Raw genomic sequence first — 20993 nt, 5'->3', positions numbered from 1 at the left:
ACTTCATGCTTGCACCACATGGCGCCATTACCTAGAGAATTCTCCATTTGTGATCAAAACCGATCACGAAAGTATCAAGCATCTGCTTGAACAGAAACTCCATACATACTTACAACATAAAGGGGTCTCCAAGTTGCTAGGATTGGAGTACACCATCCAATATAAAAAGGTAGTTTACAACAGGGTTGCTGATGCCCTTTCTCGACAACAAGAAGATTCTGCCCACTTATTGGCTCTTTCTATGGTTATTCCTACTTGGTTAGAGGAAATACATTCTTCTTATCAAGGTGATTCTATTGCTTCTACCCTCCTGCAACAGCTCACTATTCAACCTAATAGTGATCCTAAGTATTCATTACAGAATGGAATTCTCAGATTCAAGACTCGAATCTACATTGGCAGTTCTACAGGGTTGCGACAGCAAGTTCTGCAAGCTTGCCACAACTCTTCATTTGGGGGACATTCAGGCATTAAGGGCACATTAGTTCGGTTGCAGCAGAATTTCTATTGGCCTCGTCTTCACAAGGATGTTATTTCTTGGGTGGCTAATTGTGACATTTGTCAAAGGTGCAAGGCTGACCATGTAGCCTACCTTGGTCTCTTACAGCCACTTCCTATATCTCAAGCTGCTTGGCAAGACATTGCCATGGACTTTATTGAAAAGTTGCCTAAATCTAAAGGGTATGACACCATACTGGTGATTGTTGACAGATATTCTAAAGGTGGTCATTTTATTCCCTTATCACATCCCTTCAATGCTGTTACTGTGGCTCAGGTATTCTTGGACCAAGTGTTTAAATTACATGGCATGCCTCGCTCTATCGTTTCTGATAGGGATAAAATTTTTACTGGTACTTTTTGGAAAGAGTTTATGAAGCTCTTAGGGACCACTCTACATTATTCTAGTGCCTATCATCCTCAGACGGATGGCCAATCTGAGCGATTGAACCAGTGCCTTGAGAACTATTTGCGTTGTATGTGTTTCCTTACTCCAAAAAAATGGGCCAATTGGTTAAGTCTTGCAGAGTATTGGTACAATACTAGTTACCATAGCTCTTTAAAAATGAGCCCCTTTCAAGCTCTCTATGGAATTGTTCCACAGCTTCCAGTCCTTCCTATTACTACATCTCCTGTTGCAGCAGTGGAAGATCTCTTACAGGCCAGGGATAAAATGAGTTCTCTTCTTCGAGAATGCTTAGCTAAGGCACAGAATCGAATGAAACAACAAGCAGATAAGAAGAGGTCAGACAGAGAATTTAAAGTGGGGGATATGGTGTTTCTTAAACTTCAACCCTACAGGCAATCTACTGTCATCTCTCGCAACTCTCTCAAGCTTACTGCTAAATACTTTGGGCCCTATCCTATTCTAGAGAGGATTGGCAAGGTTGCATATAAGCTTGCTTTGCCAGAAGGTAGCAGAATCCACCCTGTATTCCATGTCTCTCTCCTTAAGAAGCAACTCAGCCCTGCTACACCAGTGTTGACTACTTTGCCTCCTCCATTCAATGATGAATGGGAGTTGACCCCTCTAAAAGTGATCAACACAAGGAATGTTATTCGTGGGGACACTTCTGTGTATCAACTACTCATTTTCTGGAATGGACTGTCCGCTGTGGATGCTACTTGGGAAGATGCTGCTACTATTCGCCAGCAATTTCCAGCCTTTTATCATTCTTGGGGACAAGAATGTGCTAAAGGGGGAGGAATTGTCACATACAATAGGAAGAAGAAGGACTAAAATGGTTATTAACCAGTTAGCTAGGTCCTTTATGCTTTTTAGTGGCTTAGGTTGTGTTGTTCTCCTGCTGTGAGTTTGTTATGCATTTTAGATGATTGCTTTTGCTATTTTGGATGTATTCATAAAAGTAAGGCCAGCTGTCATACCAGCTGTCCCATCATCATTGTACTACACTGCTTTATATGGGTCATGCCTTTTGAGAGGCAAGACATCAATGAAGAATATTATTCCTAATTCCTTCTACTTTCTCTCTTATTCTGTATTCTCTCTTTCTCTCTTCTCCTTCTCTCTTTCTAAATTCTAAACTGATTCTCTACATCAGAACCATTAGTCCTGACATAAATACTTCTATTTTTGGACATTCAATTACAGTAATTTTTTCCAAGAATGGACATTGCACAATGCCTCTTCCTGGACGGAAAACTGTCAACTTGGGCAGAGAGTCGAGAACAAGTGAGTTTAGCTGTGGGAAACTGATCATATCATCTTCTTCTGCTCCTTTTGAAATGATCTCTTCCACGGAAATACAGTTTTTCACTTCCATTTCTTGCAATTGCACAAGTCCCTGAGTCATGGATGGAGTGAATATCACTCTCAGGCTGCAACAGTTATCGAACTTAAGAAATTTAAGGTGTTTAAAGTTCAACATTCCTTGAGCATGTTCATTCCATATGTTTTTCAACCTTGGCAAACTAATCAAGTGAAATTTATTTAGCCTAGACAGAAGATCAGTGTGTCCAAGTTCTGCACTCAAACCTCGTACATCAAAAACATCTTCCAGTACTTCACAATTACTTATATCTAGCTCGTCTAATTTGTTCAAGTACTCAAGTAAATTAGATGGTATTGCACACGAGGAAAATGCAACCTCATCGATCACCAGTGATTCTAAATCGCAGAAGAACTCTACCGGAAGTTGGCTGTTCCATCTATCTCTCCAGTTTGAAAATTCAGAGATTTTCAGATGCTGCACGCCACAGAACCCAACCTTCAAAATTCGAAAAACTGTTGTTTAGTTATGACATAAGTTGACTGCAAAACATTTACTAATACATAGAAATTTGGTAAATGTAATGCATACCATCTTTTTGTACAAGAAACTCATAGTCGAGTTAAGATTTCCAAGCCAATCTCCTCCGTTGTCTTGTTTTGTCTTTTGTACTCTTGCTAGTAGTGGTGTGCTTGAGACTCCCTTAGAAAAGAACTCAATGTTGGGGCATTGATTCACAACTACCTTTATTAGAGAAGGGAATTTGAAACTTGGATTCCCTAAGCAGAAGCTAGTGAGGCTTGGCAGACCATCAAGTACCAAAGTTTCTAATTTGATGAAGTTAATCTCATCCATTATTTCATCTCCCTCATCTGATACAATAACCTTCAACTGATTGCACCTGCGTACTCTCAAACTTTCAAGCCGCAACAGACTTGTCGCTGTAGAAAATGTCACTAAGCTCTCTAATCCTCTGCAGTCATATATATCTAAGGATGTTAGACTTTGGAAAGATGCAGAGGACGGTGCCAAAATGATTAAATTATCACATCCATAAATACGTAGACTTTCAAGAGTTTGAAGGACTTGGTTCCATATGGTCTTTAGATTCGGAAGAGAGTACACTTCCAAGGAATGCATTCTTGTAAGAATCAGTGGACCAACAAAAACTCCTTGAGGTGGGAAAAGCTCTTTGAATTTACTGCGTGACACTACAAGTTTTTCCAAATTGTGGAATATGTGAAGGAGATCATATGGGAAAACTGCTGTCTTTTCATTGAAAAAATTGAACTCGACAAATTTCAGTTTGTGAAACAACTCCACTGGAAGTTGTCCTTCACGTATCATTCTGACTTCCTTGCCATTTAGTCCTAGTTCCTCCAAGTTGGGAATGATCTGGAACTAATCACATAAAAACAACTCTAGTTATTTAGTTAATAATTACGATAAAAATAGGAAAAATTCAACATTCAATTACATCATTAAAGGATATAAATTACTAATTCTAATGAAGCAGATAATCACCTTATGGAGTTGCCTAATTAATAAGGAAAATCATGATACCATCTTCAAACCATTATGTATAAATCACCAAGTCTAAGACCATCTTCAACCCATTATTCCATTTTTCCTTCTCCAAACTCTATTTATACAGTTGCTATAATTATAATTCTCCAACCCATAACTCTATTTAAAACACCAAAAAAAAAAAACAAATATATATTACATATGGTGAAATAGAGTTTAGATAGCATACCATATCATGGAACAGAGTCTGTAGGTGAAATTTATTGCATTCAGTGATGAATAATGCTATTAATGCTGGCCAGTCTGAGGTATTAGTTCCTTGGCAGAATGCTTCAAGCTGTGGTAACCTTCTAAGGCGTAATTCTTTCAATCGAGAAAACTCAAACGCAGATGCACCTTGTGTTCGTCCCTCATCCTCTGCAACGATTGCCTTGACTGCCGAATCTAATACATAAAGCTTTTCTAGATTCAGAAGACCTCTTGCTATGGAGGCTGGAATCACACTTTTCAGACTTGGGCAATCACGAATATCCACGTAGTTTAAAGTTTGAAAGTCGACATTTCCTTTAGGATCTTCGTTCCATACATGCTTCAAATTTGGGGTATTACGTACCCATAGTGTTTTCAATTGAGAACCTATTACACAGCCTCTTTCTTCCTTCACATCAATCATAGCTTGGATGTCAAAAACCTCTGTCAGAGCATCACAACTAAGTATATATAATTCCTCAAGATTCTGACATCTTCTGAATCCCAAATTGGGCGGGAAAATTTTCACCACTGCTTTAGCACATTCTACCCTCAATCTTTTCAGTTTGCAAAAGGAATCTCCACGGAGTTCATTGTCCCATATTGTTGGGAATTTTTCTGGGTTGCGACAATTTAGCGAAAGCAATAATTCTCAAAGCACAAGTAATATATTGCTAAAGAAAAAAGATAGCTTAAAACTTAAGGCAATTTTATTGAATTTATGAGGTGGAGGTGTACAAGAGGGTGTTCTCTAGAAACTTTCTAGAGTTACAATGAGATAAAACAAAAATAGTACACTCCGGTGTTTCCCGAAAATACCCCGAAATAATTATCTTACTATTTTTGTCTCTCCCCAAAACAATTAGACTACCCTCTCAATTAGAGAGCAAATACACAATATAGGATGTATTGTGTAATTTACCCTCTCTCAATACTCTCAACTTACTCCCCTAAATGAGAATGAGCATCCTTGATATGCACCCAAATAATTGTGCCAGCAACTTGTGCTGGCACAATTAATTCATCATTGACCACCACTGATTTCGGTGGTCAATTTTCACATTTTCATTTTTTTTTTTACATATTACAAAAACAATCCTTAATTATTACAAATTACAAAAATAATCCCTCATTAATTAAAACTTCACAACAATTCCTTTTTTTTATTTAATTGTTTTAAATTAATAGTTAATTTCCTCAACAATCTTCCCCTTAACTATTAATTTAAAACTTTCAATTTTTTTTTTCATATCGGTGCACTTCTCACCGAATCAATGATGTACTTTCCCATCATCACTGGAGCACTTCTCTCCGCAAACAACTTCTCGGTGCACTTCTCACCGAATCAATTTGTTGATGCACTTCTCATCAACCTTCAATTATTTGAGCACTTGTCTCCAAATTAAGCAAATTCTTCTTCGCCAACATGGTCTGTCACATTGACACTTTCTTTTCTCTTGTTTCTGCAATTCCGTTGCACGTGCCCAAACTTCTTGCACTTGAAACATTGAGGCTTCCCCTTGTACCAGCAGTCCTTCTCATCATGACCATGCTTTTTGCAATGACCACATTGAGGAATTTCCCTTTTTCCTTTTGAATCTTGGGTAAGGAAAACTCCCTCAACTGCTTTCTCATTTTTTCCATTTCTCATTGCTCTTCTTTGTTCTTGAGCTTGCAAAGAATTAATTAATTCAGATAAGGATAGTTGACTTATATCTCTTGAATCTTCAAGAGATGAAAGTTTTGCCTCAAACCTTTCAGGCAAGCTCACGAACAATTTTTCAACAACTTTGCTATCAGGCAGATCTTCTCCCATTAGCCGGATTTTGTTCACGACCGCCATCAACTGGTCATAATACTAATGTACCGACTCATTTTCTTTCATTCTCAAAGTCTCAAAATCTCTTTTGAAATTCAAGACTTGCATCCTCTTTGTTCGTTCATTGCCTTCATAAAGTTCTTTCAACTTTTCCCAAGCTTCATTTCTTGTTTCACAAGTCATAATTCTCATGAAAATTGACTCTGAGACAGTACCATGAATGATAGACAAAGCTCTTGGAGCTTTCGATGATTCCTCTTCATGAGCCCTTATTTGATTTAAAGTTGGGTTGTCTCCAAGAGGTGTTACCTCCTTCTTAGATTCAACCCACTGCCACAAGCCCAACCCTTTTAAATGAGTTTTCATTTTGATAGCCCATATCTGATAATTTTCGCCATTGAAACTTGGAGGAGGAAAAACAGAGGATGATTGGTGGGCTGCCATTCTCCAAAACTCACTGATCCCTTAAAATCGTTGAAGCTCTGATACCAGTTGTTGGGAATTTTTCTGGGTTGCGACAATTTAGCGAAAGCAATAATTCTCAAAGCACAAGTAATATATTGCTAAAGAAAAAAGATAGCTTAAAACTTGAAGGCAATTTTATTGAATTTATGAGGTGGAGGTGTACAAGAGGGTGTTCTCTAGAAACTTTCTAGAGTTACAATGAGATAAAACAAAAATAGTACACTCCGGTGTTTCCCGAAAATACCCCGAAATAATTATCTTACTATTTTTGTCTCTCCCCAAAACAATTAGACTACCCTCTCAATTAGAGAGCAAATACACAATATAGGATATATTGTGTAATTTACCCTCTCTCAATACTCTCAACTTACTCCCCTAAATGAGAATGAGCATCCTTGGCTTTTTATAAGCCAAGGTATGCACCCAAATAATTGTGCCAGCAACTTGTGCTGGCACAATTAATTCATCATTGACCACCACTGATTTCGGTGGTCAATTTTCACACTTTCATATTTTTTTTTTTTTTACATATTACAAAAACAATCCTTAATTATTACAAATTATAAAAATAATCCCTCATTAATTAAAACTTCACAACAATTCCCTTTTTTTTATTTAATTGTTTTAAATTAATAGTTAATTTCCTCAACACATATTACCTTCAAACTATGAACTCCATAAATTACCAGTTTCTCCAAGTTAGGGAAGTCAACCTACATCATTCATTATTCTTTTATCATATTCCCTTAAATAAATATGAAACTATACAAAAAGTTAATAAAGTAACACCAAAATAAACATATATATATGCAGGAAGCATGTGTCTTGATGTGTAAGATTTTTGACAGACCAAATAATTAAATAAATGACTAAAAGGAGAAGACGTAACCTTTTCATCAAAAAGAGTACTGGAATCTTGTTGTCGACCAACTACAATACTAGTTGAGATAAATGTTTGTAGATGAGGACAATTACGTATCCATAACTCTTCCATGGAGGGACATTGAATTAAGTTGCCCTTGCAAAATTTTACAACTTTTGGAAGACCTTTCAGCTTTAAATATTTCAATTTGGGGAATACAATTTCTTCTGTTTCTCCTTCTGTTCTTATCACTTCTTCCATGGATTTACAGTCACATATCTCGAATTGCTTTAGCTGAACAAGACTCCTAACCATAGAAGATGTCAACACGGATGCTAAATTTCCACAGCCTTCAACAGTTAAGGTTATCAATTTCTCAAATGGACAGAATTCTGTGTTGTGGTTGTGCCATAGCTTCTCCACATTTATTGATGACAATTTCAGTTCTACCAAATTGGGGAATTGAATCTGTCAACATAGTTTTTGCTTTATAGAGTTAAATTTTGTTGTTATCTAATGAGACAAAACAATTATAAGATACTGTTCTCAACAACTAAGGCTTTACTTAAGGAAGGACTCCTATCCTATGCACTCCAACCAATAGCTTGTTGATAAAATCTTTTTAATTTGTCTCGCCCCTACAATTTCCAAAAGCTATTACAATTACTATTCTAACTTGACTTAAAAATGATAAAAACTAACAAATATATTACATGAATTTAATCTAGCTTGTTCTGTTTTTGTTTTTTAAGTTCATAAAAGTTGCTTTTCTTTAACCTTTAGCAAGTTGTCATAACTCATCAAAATGAAATTAAAATACAACCTATTGAACTAGCTAATAAGCTAAAAAGGATGGATCAAACCTTTTTGTCGAAAAGATTTTCAATTTCATCCACTGCTAAAATTTCGGCTGAAGCCTCGTTAGTTGGAGAGCAAAAGCCTTCAAGCTGGGGTAGATCTTCTAGCGTCAACGTGTGTAATTGAGTCAACTCGATTGTTTCATCTTCATATCTAACAGCAACGATCTCTTTCAGAATTTCACATTGCCTCACATTAATTTCATGTAGCTGGACAAAGCATCGAAACATAGCGAATGAAAACAGATTCTTCAATGCATTGCAATTCCCCACCTTCAACTTCTTTAAATTGTTAAAAGAGCTGCTTATAAATGGGCGATTGCAGATCTTCTCCAATTTGTTCAAATTGAGTAAAGATAATGACTCAAGACTTGGGAAAGTGATGATGTCAACCATCCCTGTCCAACCTATAATTACTTGCATCTCATGACAATTTTGGATTTGTAGATGCTTCAACTTGGGAAAGCCTTGTCTTTCTAATTTTGGCACCACATTTTCCACGCCCTTGAGGTCATCCAAAAACAGATCTTCAGTTTCTATCAACAAGACCTTTACCCTCTCCAATTCAAACCCAGCATTGAGATTGAGTTTTAATATTTTGGAAACGTCAGAATTACCACAAGAAGAATCCCAATTATCCCCAATAAATATTCTAAATCTTTCTAACTTCCCATGGAACAGATCCGCAGACATGATTTTTGCATCGAGAACATGAATTTCCAAATTGATTAGGTTAGACAAAGTTTTCAATTCAGAAAGACTTGCATTATTTCTTTTGCCAGTATGACCTTCACCCTCCCATTGAACAAAGCTACCCAACATATACAGCTCTTCTAATTTCGCCAAGCAAATTAAGATATCTGGTGGAATCACTTCAAATCTTCGACAATCTCTTAAATCCATAACTTGTAGACGAGTCAAGTTCCTTATTTCCATTGGCAGTTGAACAATGTTGGAACCAATTAAACTGAGAACTTGCAACTTATTTAGTTGTCCGATTGCACTTATATCTTTGAAAACACAATAATCCAAGCACAATGTTTGAAGGTTCCGAAGAAACCCAAGTGAGGATGGTAATGCTAACAAATTCACATCAGATAAATCCATGAGTTTCAAATTTTTCGTTCTACTAAAAAACTTGTCTGGGATATTGAGCGAGGGATCATCATTGTAGAAGATAAATGACTCAAGTTTTGGGCATTCTAATACTTGAGGAAGGTAGGGGATTTTGCAATGTGGCAAAGAAATGGAAGTGCATTGTTCAAATGCATCCTTCTCGGGCCATTTTTCCAGCTCAGTTTGAGAAGCTACAGTGAACACATGATGATGCTTGGATGCAATTAATGTAGCGAAACTGTGAACAACATCATGCATTCCGACATCATCACTGTCGTCGCCTTCCAGTAACAAACATGACCTTTTTAAGTCATTGACCACTTTAAGTAGTCTGTTTCTTAGAACTCTTATTGTAGTGCATCTCTGAAATAAGCCCAACCCATTGGCATATTTTACCAAGTCGCAAATGTTTATTATGGATCCACCTGCTTGTGCGCAAAGGAGTAATAAGGACTTGGCTTCATCACCCAAAAACTTGTAACTCAGCTCCAGGGCTGAGTAAACCTGCTCATCCACCCCCTTGTCATCGAATTTTTGCAGGTGTTCTAAGGCATCATTCCACTCGTATAAATCCTTATCTCTCAATGAGGTTGCAACTGCCACGATAAGAACGGGTAAACCTGCACATCTCTTTGTCACTTCAATTGCAATCGATTGTAATTGTGAGTTTTTCAAATCACCAGCTTTCTTCTCAAATAGCTGCCATGCCTCTTCTGCTTGTAAGACTTGAAGCAGGAAATGTCTCTGCACACCCATCTTCAATAATATATTTAGATCTCTAGACGTCATTAATACTTTGCATCCTTCATGTTCATCCTTATCAAGAATTCCTATCTTCTCCAATTCGATCTTCTCCCAAATATCATCTAGAACAATAAGAACTTTGTCCTCCTGTTTCAACCGTGCACGTAACCTTGCAGCCCTTACTTCAGTGGACTCAATGTCAAACTTGAGACCTAACCAATCTGCAATTTCTTGCTGAATTCTGGTCAGGTCCCAAGTATGTGTCACGTTTGCTATAGCCACCACTTTGAATATCCCTTCTTCTTTGACTTGAGCAACGACCTGCTGTTTCACGAGCGTAGTTTTACCGACGCCTCCTAAACCATAAACCCCAATCAAATTGACATCATCATTCTTCAACACCCTTGTAATATCCTTCAACACTTTCATTCTTGATTCTAAAACCTCATAACTTTTGACAGGCTCCATTGCCTGCACATCTAGACGATTGGAGATTTTATGGATGAAATTTCTTTCTTGTTGAACATATGCAACGCCTGGTGTCTCCTTCTTTGCTTTTCTGCTAAATTGGTGACGGACCTTCAGATTAGGACAACAGCTCATGAAGCAGCTCTTTTTCGAAGTGTCATTGCCTTTAAGGATCTCCTCTGCTGCTATGATTGCCTTATCCGCACTCTTCAACCAGATGGTTGCAGTGTCTTCAATTTCTTCCCCATTCCTTTTGGCCTCATCCACACTGTTTAGCATGCTCTGTCTTTCGGCTTTCAGCTTCAGAAGTTGGTGCTGAAGGTCATCGATGTTGGTTTTGTAGTTCCATATGTACCCAATATGACGCCAGACCGAATCAACGGCTTCATTGGCAACTTTACCGACTACAGCGTCCGCTAGTGCAGATGCTGCTGCCATTTTCTCTGTTGTCCAATGTTGAAATGAAAAAAAAAAAGTGAGAGACCTGGAAAAAAAATTTAGCAACTGAATTTGTACGATATAATTATATTCAAAAAATTTACATTTAATTTTATTAAAGTTTTTTTTCTTTATTAAAATTTCACACCAAATTTGTATACTTCCAAACTAAAAGAACTGGAAGATACATAGAAATTAAGGATTATCAAAGAATCAGAGTTCTGTTCCATATCAGCGGAAAAAAGAAAGTTTTAGGGGGCGTTTGGTTCGGGGTCTTTAGGAATGGCAATGAGAATGGGAGGGTTTCATTCCCTTTGTTCTTGTTTGTTTAAAAAAAAAACTCATTCCCTTTACCCATTTTAGATTATGGGTTTACCCCACTTTAGGTTAAGCCCATTACCCCAGGCCCCTTAGGGAATTGGATTCCCTTTACCCCATTCCCTTTCCTAAACATATCCAAACACATAGGGGAATTAATGTTTATTCATTTCATTTCCTTTAGTTTCCCTTTCTTGATTCATTTTCCCTTACCCCTTGTGAACCAAACGCCCCCTAATGACTATTTGTGATAATAATTCTCCTCTTTCATAGTTTACAGTTATTCTGTTATTTACGCTTCATTATTGTTTTGTGTATTGCTTTCCCTCAAGGCTGTATCAACTAAGTTAGCTAGCTAGAATTATGCTAGTTTGCTTTATGCTTGTGGTCACAGCTGTCCTTCTCCTTGTAAGGGTTCTGACCTCAATCCTATATTAGGGGTCATGCTAGTACATTCTGAAGCATCCTGAAATTAATGAAGATTTTATTCTCTTCTTCTTTCAACTTCTCTCTATTTCTATTTCTCCTTCTTCTTCCTATTTCTAATTCCTGAAGATCAGAACCCTAAGTTCTGACAAGTTCCTCCACAGGCAAGCAGTAAAAGTTGAGGACTATTGTCTCAAAAAAAAGAAAAAAATCGAGGACTATCAAGAGCTGTGAACGGCAGACAGTTCAAAGTTGATTTAAAGCTGCTAAGGTCTCAAAAATCAATTTCATTTTAGTTTTTAATTAATCATATACTTGTAGTACCTATGAAAATACAAGCAGATTTGGTAATTTAAGAGGTGAAAAGAAAACAAACACAGTATCAAGTTTTGACTAATTAAGAAAATTGGCAAACAAATCTGAAACAATGATAAAATTAAGACAGAAAAAGAACTCAAAAAAGAAGAGGAAGAGGTCCATACCTTTCTTTGTTAAGCACTAAAAGTTGAGGATTAGCTTACTGTTAAAAATTGTAAGAGGCTGAGATAAGTTTTATAAATTCCAATGGCAAACCAAATCCATAGAAATTAAGAACAGAAACTAAGACAACTGCCTATTCATACAAATTAAAATAAGATGATTATTTAAATTCAGAAAAAAAAAGTCTCAGTAGTCCAGAATAAAAAATTATAGACACAATATTATTAAATGCATTAATGAAAAGAACAAGCAAATAACCTGCTAATATTATAAAAAATAACATGCTGGTGTATGTTTTATAATCCCACCAGATGGCAAGGATCGTGTCTATCATTAGGGAACATGTAAGCAATAAGCATGGAGTCAACACAACACAACCCCTAACATGCCTTAACCATCCTGTTTAATTAAGCAATTAATTTTTCACATTTCTTTCAACTAAAACCTTATCTTCTTCATCTTCTTCTCTCTTACCATATTCTTCTTCTTCAAATAGGCTGAGCATAGATTCAGTTCGGTTACTAACCGAACCGAAATTTATGCTTCTACGGGAACTGAACCAAGCAGAATATTACCAAACCAAAAAATTTCAGTTCAGTTACCAACCAAATAACCAAAATTTATAAATTTCCAATTTAAATGTTCAAACTCACATTTTTGTAAAACAAAATTTGTTTACTTTGTAAAAATAAAATTCATTATAGTAATAAAGTGATAGAGGGAGAGCCTACGGTAAACGTTGTTGTCGTGTGACCGGGAGGTCACAGGTTCGAGTCTTAGGAGCAGCCTCTTGCCAAAAATTGACAGGGGAAGGCTTGCCCCAGTACACCTTTGTGGTAGGACCCCTTCCCGGACCCTCGCTTAGAGAGGACGCGTAGTGCACCGAGCCGCCCTTTATAGTAATAAAGTGATGAATGTGCCATTTTTTTGGTTTGATACTTATGGTTTATTTTCTTGAATATAAAAATAAATTATAATTTTTCTTTATATATAGATTTCGGTTCGGTAAACGTTGTTGTCGTGTGACTGAGAGGTCACGGGTTCGAGTCTTAAGAGCGGCCTCTTGCTAAAATATTGGCAGGGGAAGGCTTGCCCCAGTACACCCTTGTGGTGGGACCCCTCCCCGGACCCTCGCTTAAGCGGGGACGCGTAATGCACCGGGCTGCCCTTTTATAGATTTCGGTTCGGTAATCGATTATCAATCGTTTTTCTCAGCCCTACTTTGTCATGTAGTATTATGACTATTTTGGTATATAAGCTTAGTCGTCTCTGGAACCAATTGAACCCAAAACTTAAGCTGGTAGTTAGAAGTCTAAGAATAACTTCTATTATTATCCTTGACACACCCTGCACGCGAATATCGTCTGGGACTACTTAATCTAAGAGGCTTTAATACCATGTCAAGAACCATTTTATAGTATTTTATTAGGTTATTAAACAAGTTTTATAATCCCACCTCTTAGATTTATACAAGCAGATTTTGATTTGGTAATTGAAGAGGTCAAAAGCAAAACAAACCCATCAACTTTTGGTATAAATTTTAGGCCCATATGATAGCTGATAAAAAATTTGTCCAGCCCTTATGAGACTCTTACCACAGATAGATGCTTTTCTAATTCAATCAAACATTTATCACTATACACAGGAAACTGGCCCCAACATCCCTCGAGCACAGGGAATGGAACAAAACATTCTAGTCTACTGCAACAGCCATTTAATTTGGTTTGGTCTAGAAAGACTGGAAAGTGATATTTCATTTCAACTAAGCGGTGCAGATGCCTAACCCTTTGTGTTCCGTGCTCATATTTGTAATTAAATTAAATTTTTAAAATATCGTTATTTCTCTTTTCTAGACCATAGAAGAGATACGTAGCTAATTGCAGCAAGGGGTCAGTGGTTTCAAATTGTAATTGTCATGCGACATAAATCATCAATTGACTCCTTGCTAATCTTATTCCCAAGAAGAAAAAACATATACATAAAATCAAAGTAGAAAATTGTAAGGAAAGCAACACAAACCTCATTTGTTCTGGTGTTCGTGAGACAGAGGTAAGCATGTATACATAGAATCCTGCCAATAAAAAGAGATACCAAGACAAGAAATACCAAAACAATGAAACAAGTATTTGAGTGTTATATGAGCCCAGAAGCCAATGTAATATATAGATATATTCCAAAAAATTCTGAGCCTTCATAGTTTCTGGATCAGAGAAACCAGTCAACATAACATAAAGAGTAGAACACCAAAATCAACTGCCAGCAATAAAAAGTATATTCATTCAGATTAGTAGCTGAGTTATGCAACATTAATTCTTTTGCAGAAAAATTTAATTGATGTTCATAATTGTGTAATTTCCTATCAACTCCACTTAAATAATACCCAGTTGAAACTTGAAAGTCATCCCAAATAGCGAAGTATAAGGCCTGGATTCTAATGGACAAGTTTAAGTGCCAGTTGCTTTAAAAAGAAGAGTCTGCCAAAAACATCATGGATAAGAGAACTAAAGCACAATTTCATCCCAAACTTTATATTTTTAATTTCACAAATATGCTGAACACAAAGTCAAGAAAATAAGAAAACATGTACATCTCTAGACTTCTAGAACTCCATGATGCCTCTTGTATTATTTTCATTAAGTTCGCAAGGTGATGGGGTTCAAAATCCTATGTCCACAGTCCATTAACTTATTTCTCACATAATAAAAAGAAAATTCTGGTGTATTCTCGTAGATTGCTTACACAGTGTCTTGATAAACATTGCCAGTTAAAAAAAAAAGGAAAATTCAAAAGCCGTTTCTAATGTAGACATAAATGCATGACATATCCATCCATTTACTTCCAGAATACAACTCTTTCTCCTATAAGATTTAGCTCAAACTAATCCGATTGAAATAATACTAACCAATAGTGAAGCATTAGAAAAATTGGAAGCACATGGCGATAGCAGAAGAAATACTCGACGGAGAGATTGAAATCCTGCCCTTACTCCCCAAATTGCAGCTACAAAGCCCCTGATCAGAAGCTCCAAATCAATTTCCAGAACATTAAGCCCTTGTTTGGGAAGAGGTTAACGGGAGTAAATGGGAGTAATGTAATCTTAAGTATTAAGTTAACCTTGTTTGGGAGTTATTTTTTTTTTAGAGTAAATGGAGGTTAACGGGGTTAAATCTTTACTTCCTCCAACCTCTAAATTGGAGGTTAATGGACTAAGGCCTTGTTTGATAAAGCACTTAATTGGTAAATTAAAATGTTAAGCCTTTATTCAATTTAAGTGCCTTTGATAACGGTTGTTTTTCCACCACTTAAATTAGTTAATGAAGTTAATAACCACTTATTTTGATAAGTCAAATTTTTTAACTTATCATTTTAAGTTAAACATTATCAACTCATACTTTTCTTAAAAATAAATCATTCAATATTTTCAGCACTTAAAATATTCAGCACTTAAAAATTAGTATTTATTTTTTCAGCACTTAATTTTCAGTTTTATCAAACAGTACCTAACTTAAAATTTTTTAAAATTTTTTGTCTCAGCAGATTAAATTTAACCTTCATTTCCCTTCAAATTTAAACTCTCAAACGAAAAGTTAAACATTTAACCTCGTTTACATCCTTTAAACTCTTTTACATCCTATAAACTCCTAAACAAGGTTAATTTTTAATTTTCATTTCACTTTCCTTCCCTTTCCATTACCTCCTTTAACTCTCACCTCCATTAACCTCCAAACTCCCAAACATAGCCTAAGAAAAAAAAAACATGTAGGCGAAATCAAATAAATAAAAGATAAGAAAACCAGTCAGATACACATAGAGAAAGGGAGAAGGAAGTACAAGAAGTAATCTTAGGCGCCGAAGGTGAGGAAGCAATAGGAGTGACTTGAAAGAAGGCAAAGGAACGAGATTACCACTAAACATTGTAAATCAATCGATGCCACTGTCTCTGAAACTGAACCTTCATCCTTACTACAGATGGAGTACAAAATTTGACAAGCAAGAGAGTTTGGGGTTTAGCGGCAAAATTTAACATATCATTTGCCACTAAAATTGGGTTAATTACAAACCTGGATCAATTTGAAAGCTTATTTACAAATTAGGGCTAGTTCATTTACTTTTTACAAATCTAGACACTTTAATTTCCTTCTCTTTCTCATGCTTCTTTTTATGCAGACAAGCTCGAAGCAACAACTCCTTTCCTTCTTCCTTTTTTTTCTTTCTTTTCATTTTCTATAACAATTTAGACAACAATCAAGATATGTAAGTCTTGTGTTAAGTTTTACATGCCTTTCAATTTCAATACAATATCAGGTATGTAATGTGTATATCAAATTTAAATGAAAAATAGTTTAGTTTCATGCATCTCGAAACCCTACAACCTATTGAAACTCTACATTTTTGTTACTTTTCTGCAATTCCCAACACTTATCGCATTTGTTGCATTGCATCACTACGACTTAATGCGACAATGGTGATGTGTTTTCAATGTTGCCGTGTTTGTCGCGTTAGATCATAATGCGACAATATGTACTGTTTACGAGATTTGTCGCTTCACTATATTGTCGTGTTTGTTTGTTAATGTGTTTTTTTTGTTAAATGGAGAAGTATGCCAACTAGAACTGTTCCTTATATGCTATATATCGTGGCACGACTATGGAAAAACCGTTCGAGATAATATGACTTACATGGACGGTCAACAAACATATATTTTCAAAGTAATTTTAAAATCACAGGACATTCATATTTTTATCATGTGAATTTGTATAAATAACATAAATATACTTACAAAGTTATATACAAACTGTTCATGTCTATATCTAACTATCAGAGAAATGTAAACTATATTCTCTAAATTATTTGCTAACAACCTCTGATGAAACAACTCGACTGCAACACGCAATCGAAAATGAACGTCATAAGATCCATCAAAGTTACATACAAATTGATCATGTCTTGTTGTACGCCTCTTAGTTAAAACCCGGGCAAAAGCACAAGTGAATATGCTACAATTATTTGAACCAGACTCCTGTTGTGGACAACCAGGAACTCTACTCCATGTGATGTCTCATTTAACTTGTTCCTCCGACCAATGCTCAACCATCTCCATAACTCTCCACACATATGTTCCGATATTACCCTTCTTGGTGAAAGGATTGGTGTAAGGTGAGCAGAGGAACTGACTGACTTTGGGTTGTCGAGGCACTACACATCTACCTCTACCTCTACATATACCCAAATTCTTCTGTCTACCTCCACCTCTTCTAACATAATGTTTATCTCTTTTATCAGCCTGTCAAACACAATGACCATTCGGATAACGATCCATAATTCTGTCGCGTTATATCATAATGCGACAAACTCCACATTCAAAAAGTTGTCGCGTTTGTCACGTTATATCATAATGCGACAAAATCCAGTAGCAAAAAGTTGTCACGTTTGTCGCATTATATCATAATGCGACAAACTCCAGTAGCCAATGTTGGGGTTTAGTGTCCTATAGACAATTGTTCTAGGATATAAACTTAATGTAAATGAAGTGTTCTTTATATCATTTGTTTTAATGAGATATGGTTTCATAACTATATAAAGGCAACCTCTTTTAAGAACTAAATAAAGTCTAATAAAAGGAAATCCCTAAGTTTGTTTAAAGTGATTATAAAGTGTTCATACAAGCATGAAGTGAGACAAAACTTTATAATAAACTACAAACTTAAAACCACCCCAAGTCAAGTAATATGTTTAGGATTGACATATCACTGCTGAGACTTGCATGTAACAATGTCTTCTGTCGAGACAGAAAGCTCATCTCACAAGCTTCAGATATGCAGATATCTGGACAGTTACGTGGATCCAATGAAAGGGAGTTCATTAGGATTGGGGACCCGACTTGAGATAACAGGATGGGTAGATTCATCCTTGTCACCTGTTCATCTCATTGGTATTAATAGGTATAAGTAATCCTTAAACTCAAAGGAATGTTAATTAGTGATTCTGAATTATGGAATGTGATGCTTTGATCCTGTTGTAACACGATACATAACAGAGATGACTCTAGGGTGTGAACGGCAGACGTTGGGTATCACAGGAAGTAATTGCAGGAAAGTTATACATTGGATTGAGCATTTGTCACTCCCGATAAATGGGAGATACGTCCAAGGATCGCTTGTGGAAGACTTGACTCTAAATCCTTGCAAGGTGATAGCTTAAGACTTGAAATACAGATTTCACTTAACCTATCTAATTGGAGTTAACTCGGTCTGTACAAGTAAAACGAACGTCTCGCTATATGTGACTTGACATTATCCATGGTCATAAGATTCAGTTCAAGGATGTAGTTGATAAAGGATCGAATTATACTGTAACTAATACGGAAAGGTCAACGACGGAATCAACCTGTCTTCTTATAGCTCTGGGGGAATGTTTCGGATTTGCTAATCACATTTCGCGTACTCATTCCGTTATACAAAGATTAAATATAATTCTGAGAAAATTAATTTAATAGTTGCATACGGCTAGAAGAAATAAGAACCTAATAGGTCACACATAAGACTTGGAGACCAAAAGAGAAACAAATGTTAATTAATTGATGGAAGCCCAACTGAGTCCACCAAGGCCCAATAAATAGAGGAGGGCGATTTTTATGTATTAAATGCATAAAGAAATTAATTTGATTTTAAGCAATCCTAATTAGATTATGATTGTGAATTAAATTAATTAAAAGATAAATAAGTTAGGAGGTTTAATGAGATTAAATTGCTCCTATTATTATCCTAAAAGGTTATTATTATTATCTTTATATTTAGATATAATTATAGATAATAAATAAGAATTATATTCCGAATTAAATTCTTATTCAGTAACCTAATTCTATCTAACTAGGGTTTAGATACAAGAGAGTATATATACCCCCTCTATATGTAAATTTCGGCCAACCCTAGTCTGTCGTAGAGAGAGAATTTCGACCCCCATAGTTGAGGACGAGATCATTCACCGCTTCCTCCCGATTCAATTGATTTTCATCTATTTCTCTTATTCCTTGATCTTGTGTTGATTTATTAGAGGCAATCTATTCTTGATTGCTTTTACACGGTTGATATCTAACTTGATTTTGGATTGTGTTTTTGTCTTGTGCTCGGGAACTCGGAGTAAGAGTTGTGGGCACTTCGATTGCAACGGTAGATAGAACTTCAAAAGGTATTTCCTTCTATCCCTCTTTATATGAAATAACGATTAACGGATCTTGGGTTAATGGAAAAAGGTTAAAATTTTTATATTTCCGCTGCCATACGTTAGCCTATTTTCCATCAGCCAAAAGCTGTCACGTTAAAATCAAACGCGACACAAAGCCTTACCTTTTCCTTTTCTTCATCTAATTTTCCTCAGACGCCTCTTCTACTTCACGGTTCTTCTCTTTTTCACCTCCATGCTTCTTCTCTTCCTTATCCTCTTCTACTTCATGCTTCCTCATCTTCTTTACTCTCCTCATTATCTCCTTTATTCTCCTCATCTTCCTTCTCTAGTTCTTCCTCAACAATCTCCTCATCTCCTTCATGCTTCTCTCCTTCTCATCTTCTTTATTCTCCTTATTATCTCCTTTTTTCTCCTCATATTCCTTCTCTCTTTCTTCTTCAACAATCTCCTCATCTCCTTCATGCTTCTTCTCCTCATCATCTTCTTTATTCTCCTCATTATCTTCTTTCTTCACCTCATCCCCCTTCTCTATTTCTTCCTCACCACTCTCACCATTCACCACTTCATCTACATTCTCACTTCTATCATCTCCATCGTCTCCCCTCCCAACAATTTCAAGATCAACCATCTTCTCAGATCGGATTTAACCCTTTAAGTTATGAACATCCACCTCTAACGAGGATAGTCGACTTCCGAAACTCATTAGTTGGTCACCCATACTTACAAATTTCACATTGCACTACTCTTAATGTGAGGTAAACATATGATTGACCCGATCCATAATTTCCTCCACAATTGCCTTTCTCGCATCCACCCTTGGGCATATTACAAAATCATTTACATCATCATCTTCTTCCTCGTCATCTTCCTTTCCCCCTTTAAGTTCTTCATCCTCATTTACTTCCTCATCTTCTTCCTCTCCATCAATTTCTTCTTCTTCTTTTTCATCATCTTCTTTTTCCTCTTCAAGATGGTCCATTAGATATTGAAACCAAGCACATTCCTTCTTGCAATCTCCGGGTTCAGTTGTAGTATTTTTTTTGGAGGATTAGCTTCCTACAAAACAATTCCCGTATGTACAAGTGAAAAAAAAGCTTTTCAAATAATGGAAAAACACACATATATATAGCTTATCCACTTACCTCAAACAATGTCTGGATTTCAGATAATGACGTGGTCCTTAACTGTGTCCATTGAAGGACACGAGGAAGGCTATGGATATCACTGTCGATCTTTGAATAAAAGATATGAGTTGCCTTTCATAACTCCAAAATCCAAACCTGTCAAGCAATTACGATCAACTTTAGCAAATATCCAATTCATTGTACAAGCAACAAATATATATATATAAATATATATACAAAAATTTCATACCTGGAATGCATGAGTAAATCCATATAGTTTATATGGAATACATTGAGTTCTTTTCCCCTCGTTAAGCTCCTTGAAACTCCCAACTCTCCTATCTAGCGTAGACTTAAATGTCTTGATGCTCTCTTCAAACGCCACCACACCCCATCGAAGTTGTGAAACATTCTGGAAAGTCAGTAAGTTCCATAAGATACTCATTGACATTTCGTTTGGGCTCGTTTTCCATAATATTGCCATGTATGATATACAATATAGCCATCATAACAACATCATCATCCTCTTACTTAACGCAGTTCGTGGTAGGGAACTTGTCTTCTATATCTCGGTGTTTTAGTGGAGCTTTCTGAACAAAATACTTCTAACCCCCCCCCCCCCCCCCCCCCAATTCGAGCTTTGATGGGTACTCGATATGTTGTTTATTTTTCTCAACCATACAAAAC

The 20993-nt window shown here is 36.2% G+C and overlaps 1 protein-coding gene across 1 annotated transcript; it reads right to left on the bottom strand.

The window, feature by feature from the left end:
- Positions 1-2051: 2051 nt before the first annotated feature.
- On the bottom strand, positions 2052-15031 carry LOC136207284 (uncharacterized). Its single transcript, XM_065998572.1, has 10 exons — positions 8014-15031; positions 7178-7618; positions 6948-7001; positions 6282-6386; positions 5926-6153; positions 5451-5850; positions 3985-4622; positions 3820-3870; positions 2820-3629; positions 2052-2726 (listed from the first exon to the last, which is right to left on the bottom strand). Exons 1-10 carry the CDS (start codon positions 10771-10773, stop codon positions 2052-2054), a joined length of 6162 nt encoding a protein of 2053 aa, XP_065854644.1. The 5' UTR covers positions 10774-15031.
- Between the last annotated feature and the right edge of the window lie 5962 nt (positions 15032-20993).

The sequence above is a fragment of the Euphorbia lathyris genome, chromosome 9 (genome assembly GCF_963576675.1).
Source record: "Euphorbia lathyris chromosome 9, ddEupLath1.1, whole genome shotgun sequence".
NCBI lineage: Eukaryota > Viridiplantae > Streptophyta > Magnoliopsida > Malpighiales > Euphorbiaceae > Euphorbia > Euphorbia lathyris.
This window is presented reverse-complemented; position numbering and strand designations above follow the sequence as displayed.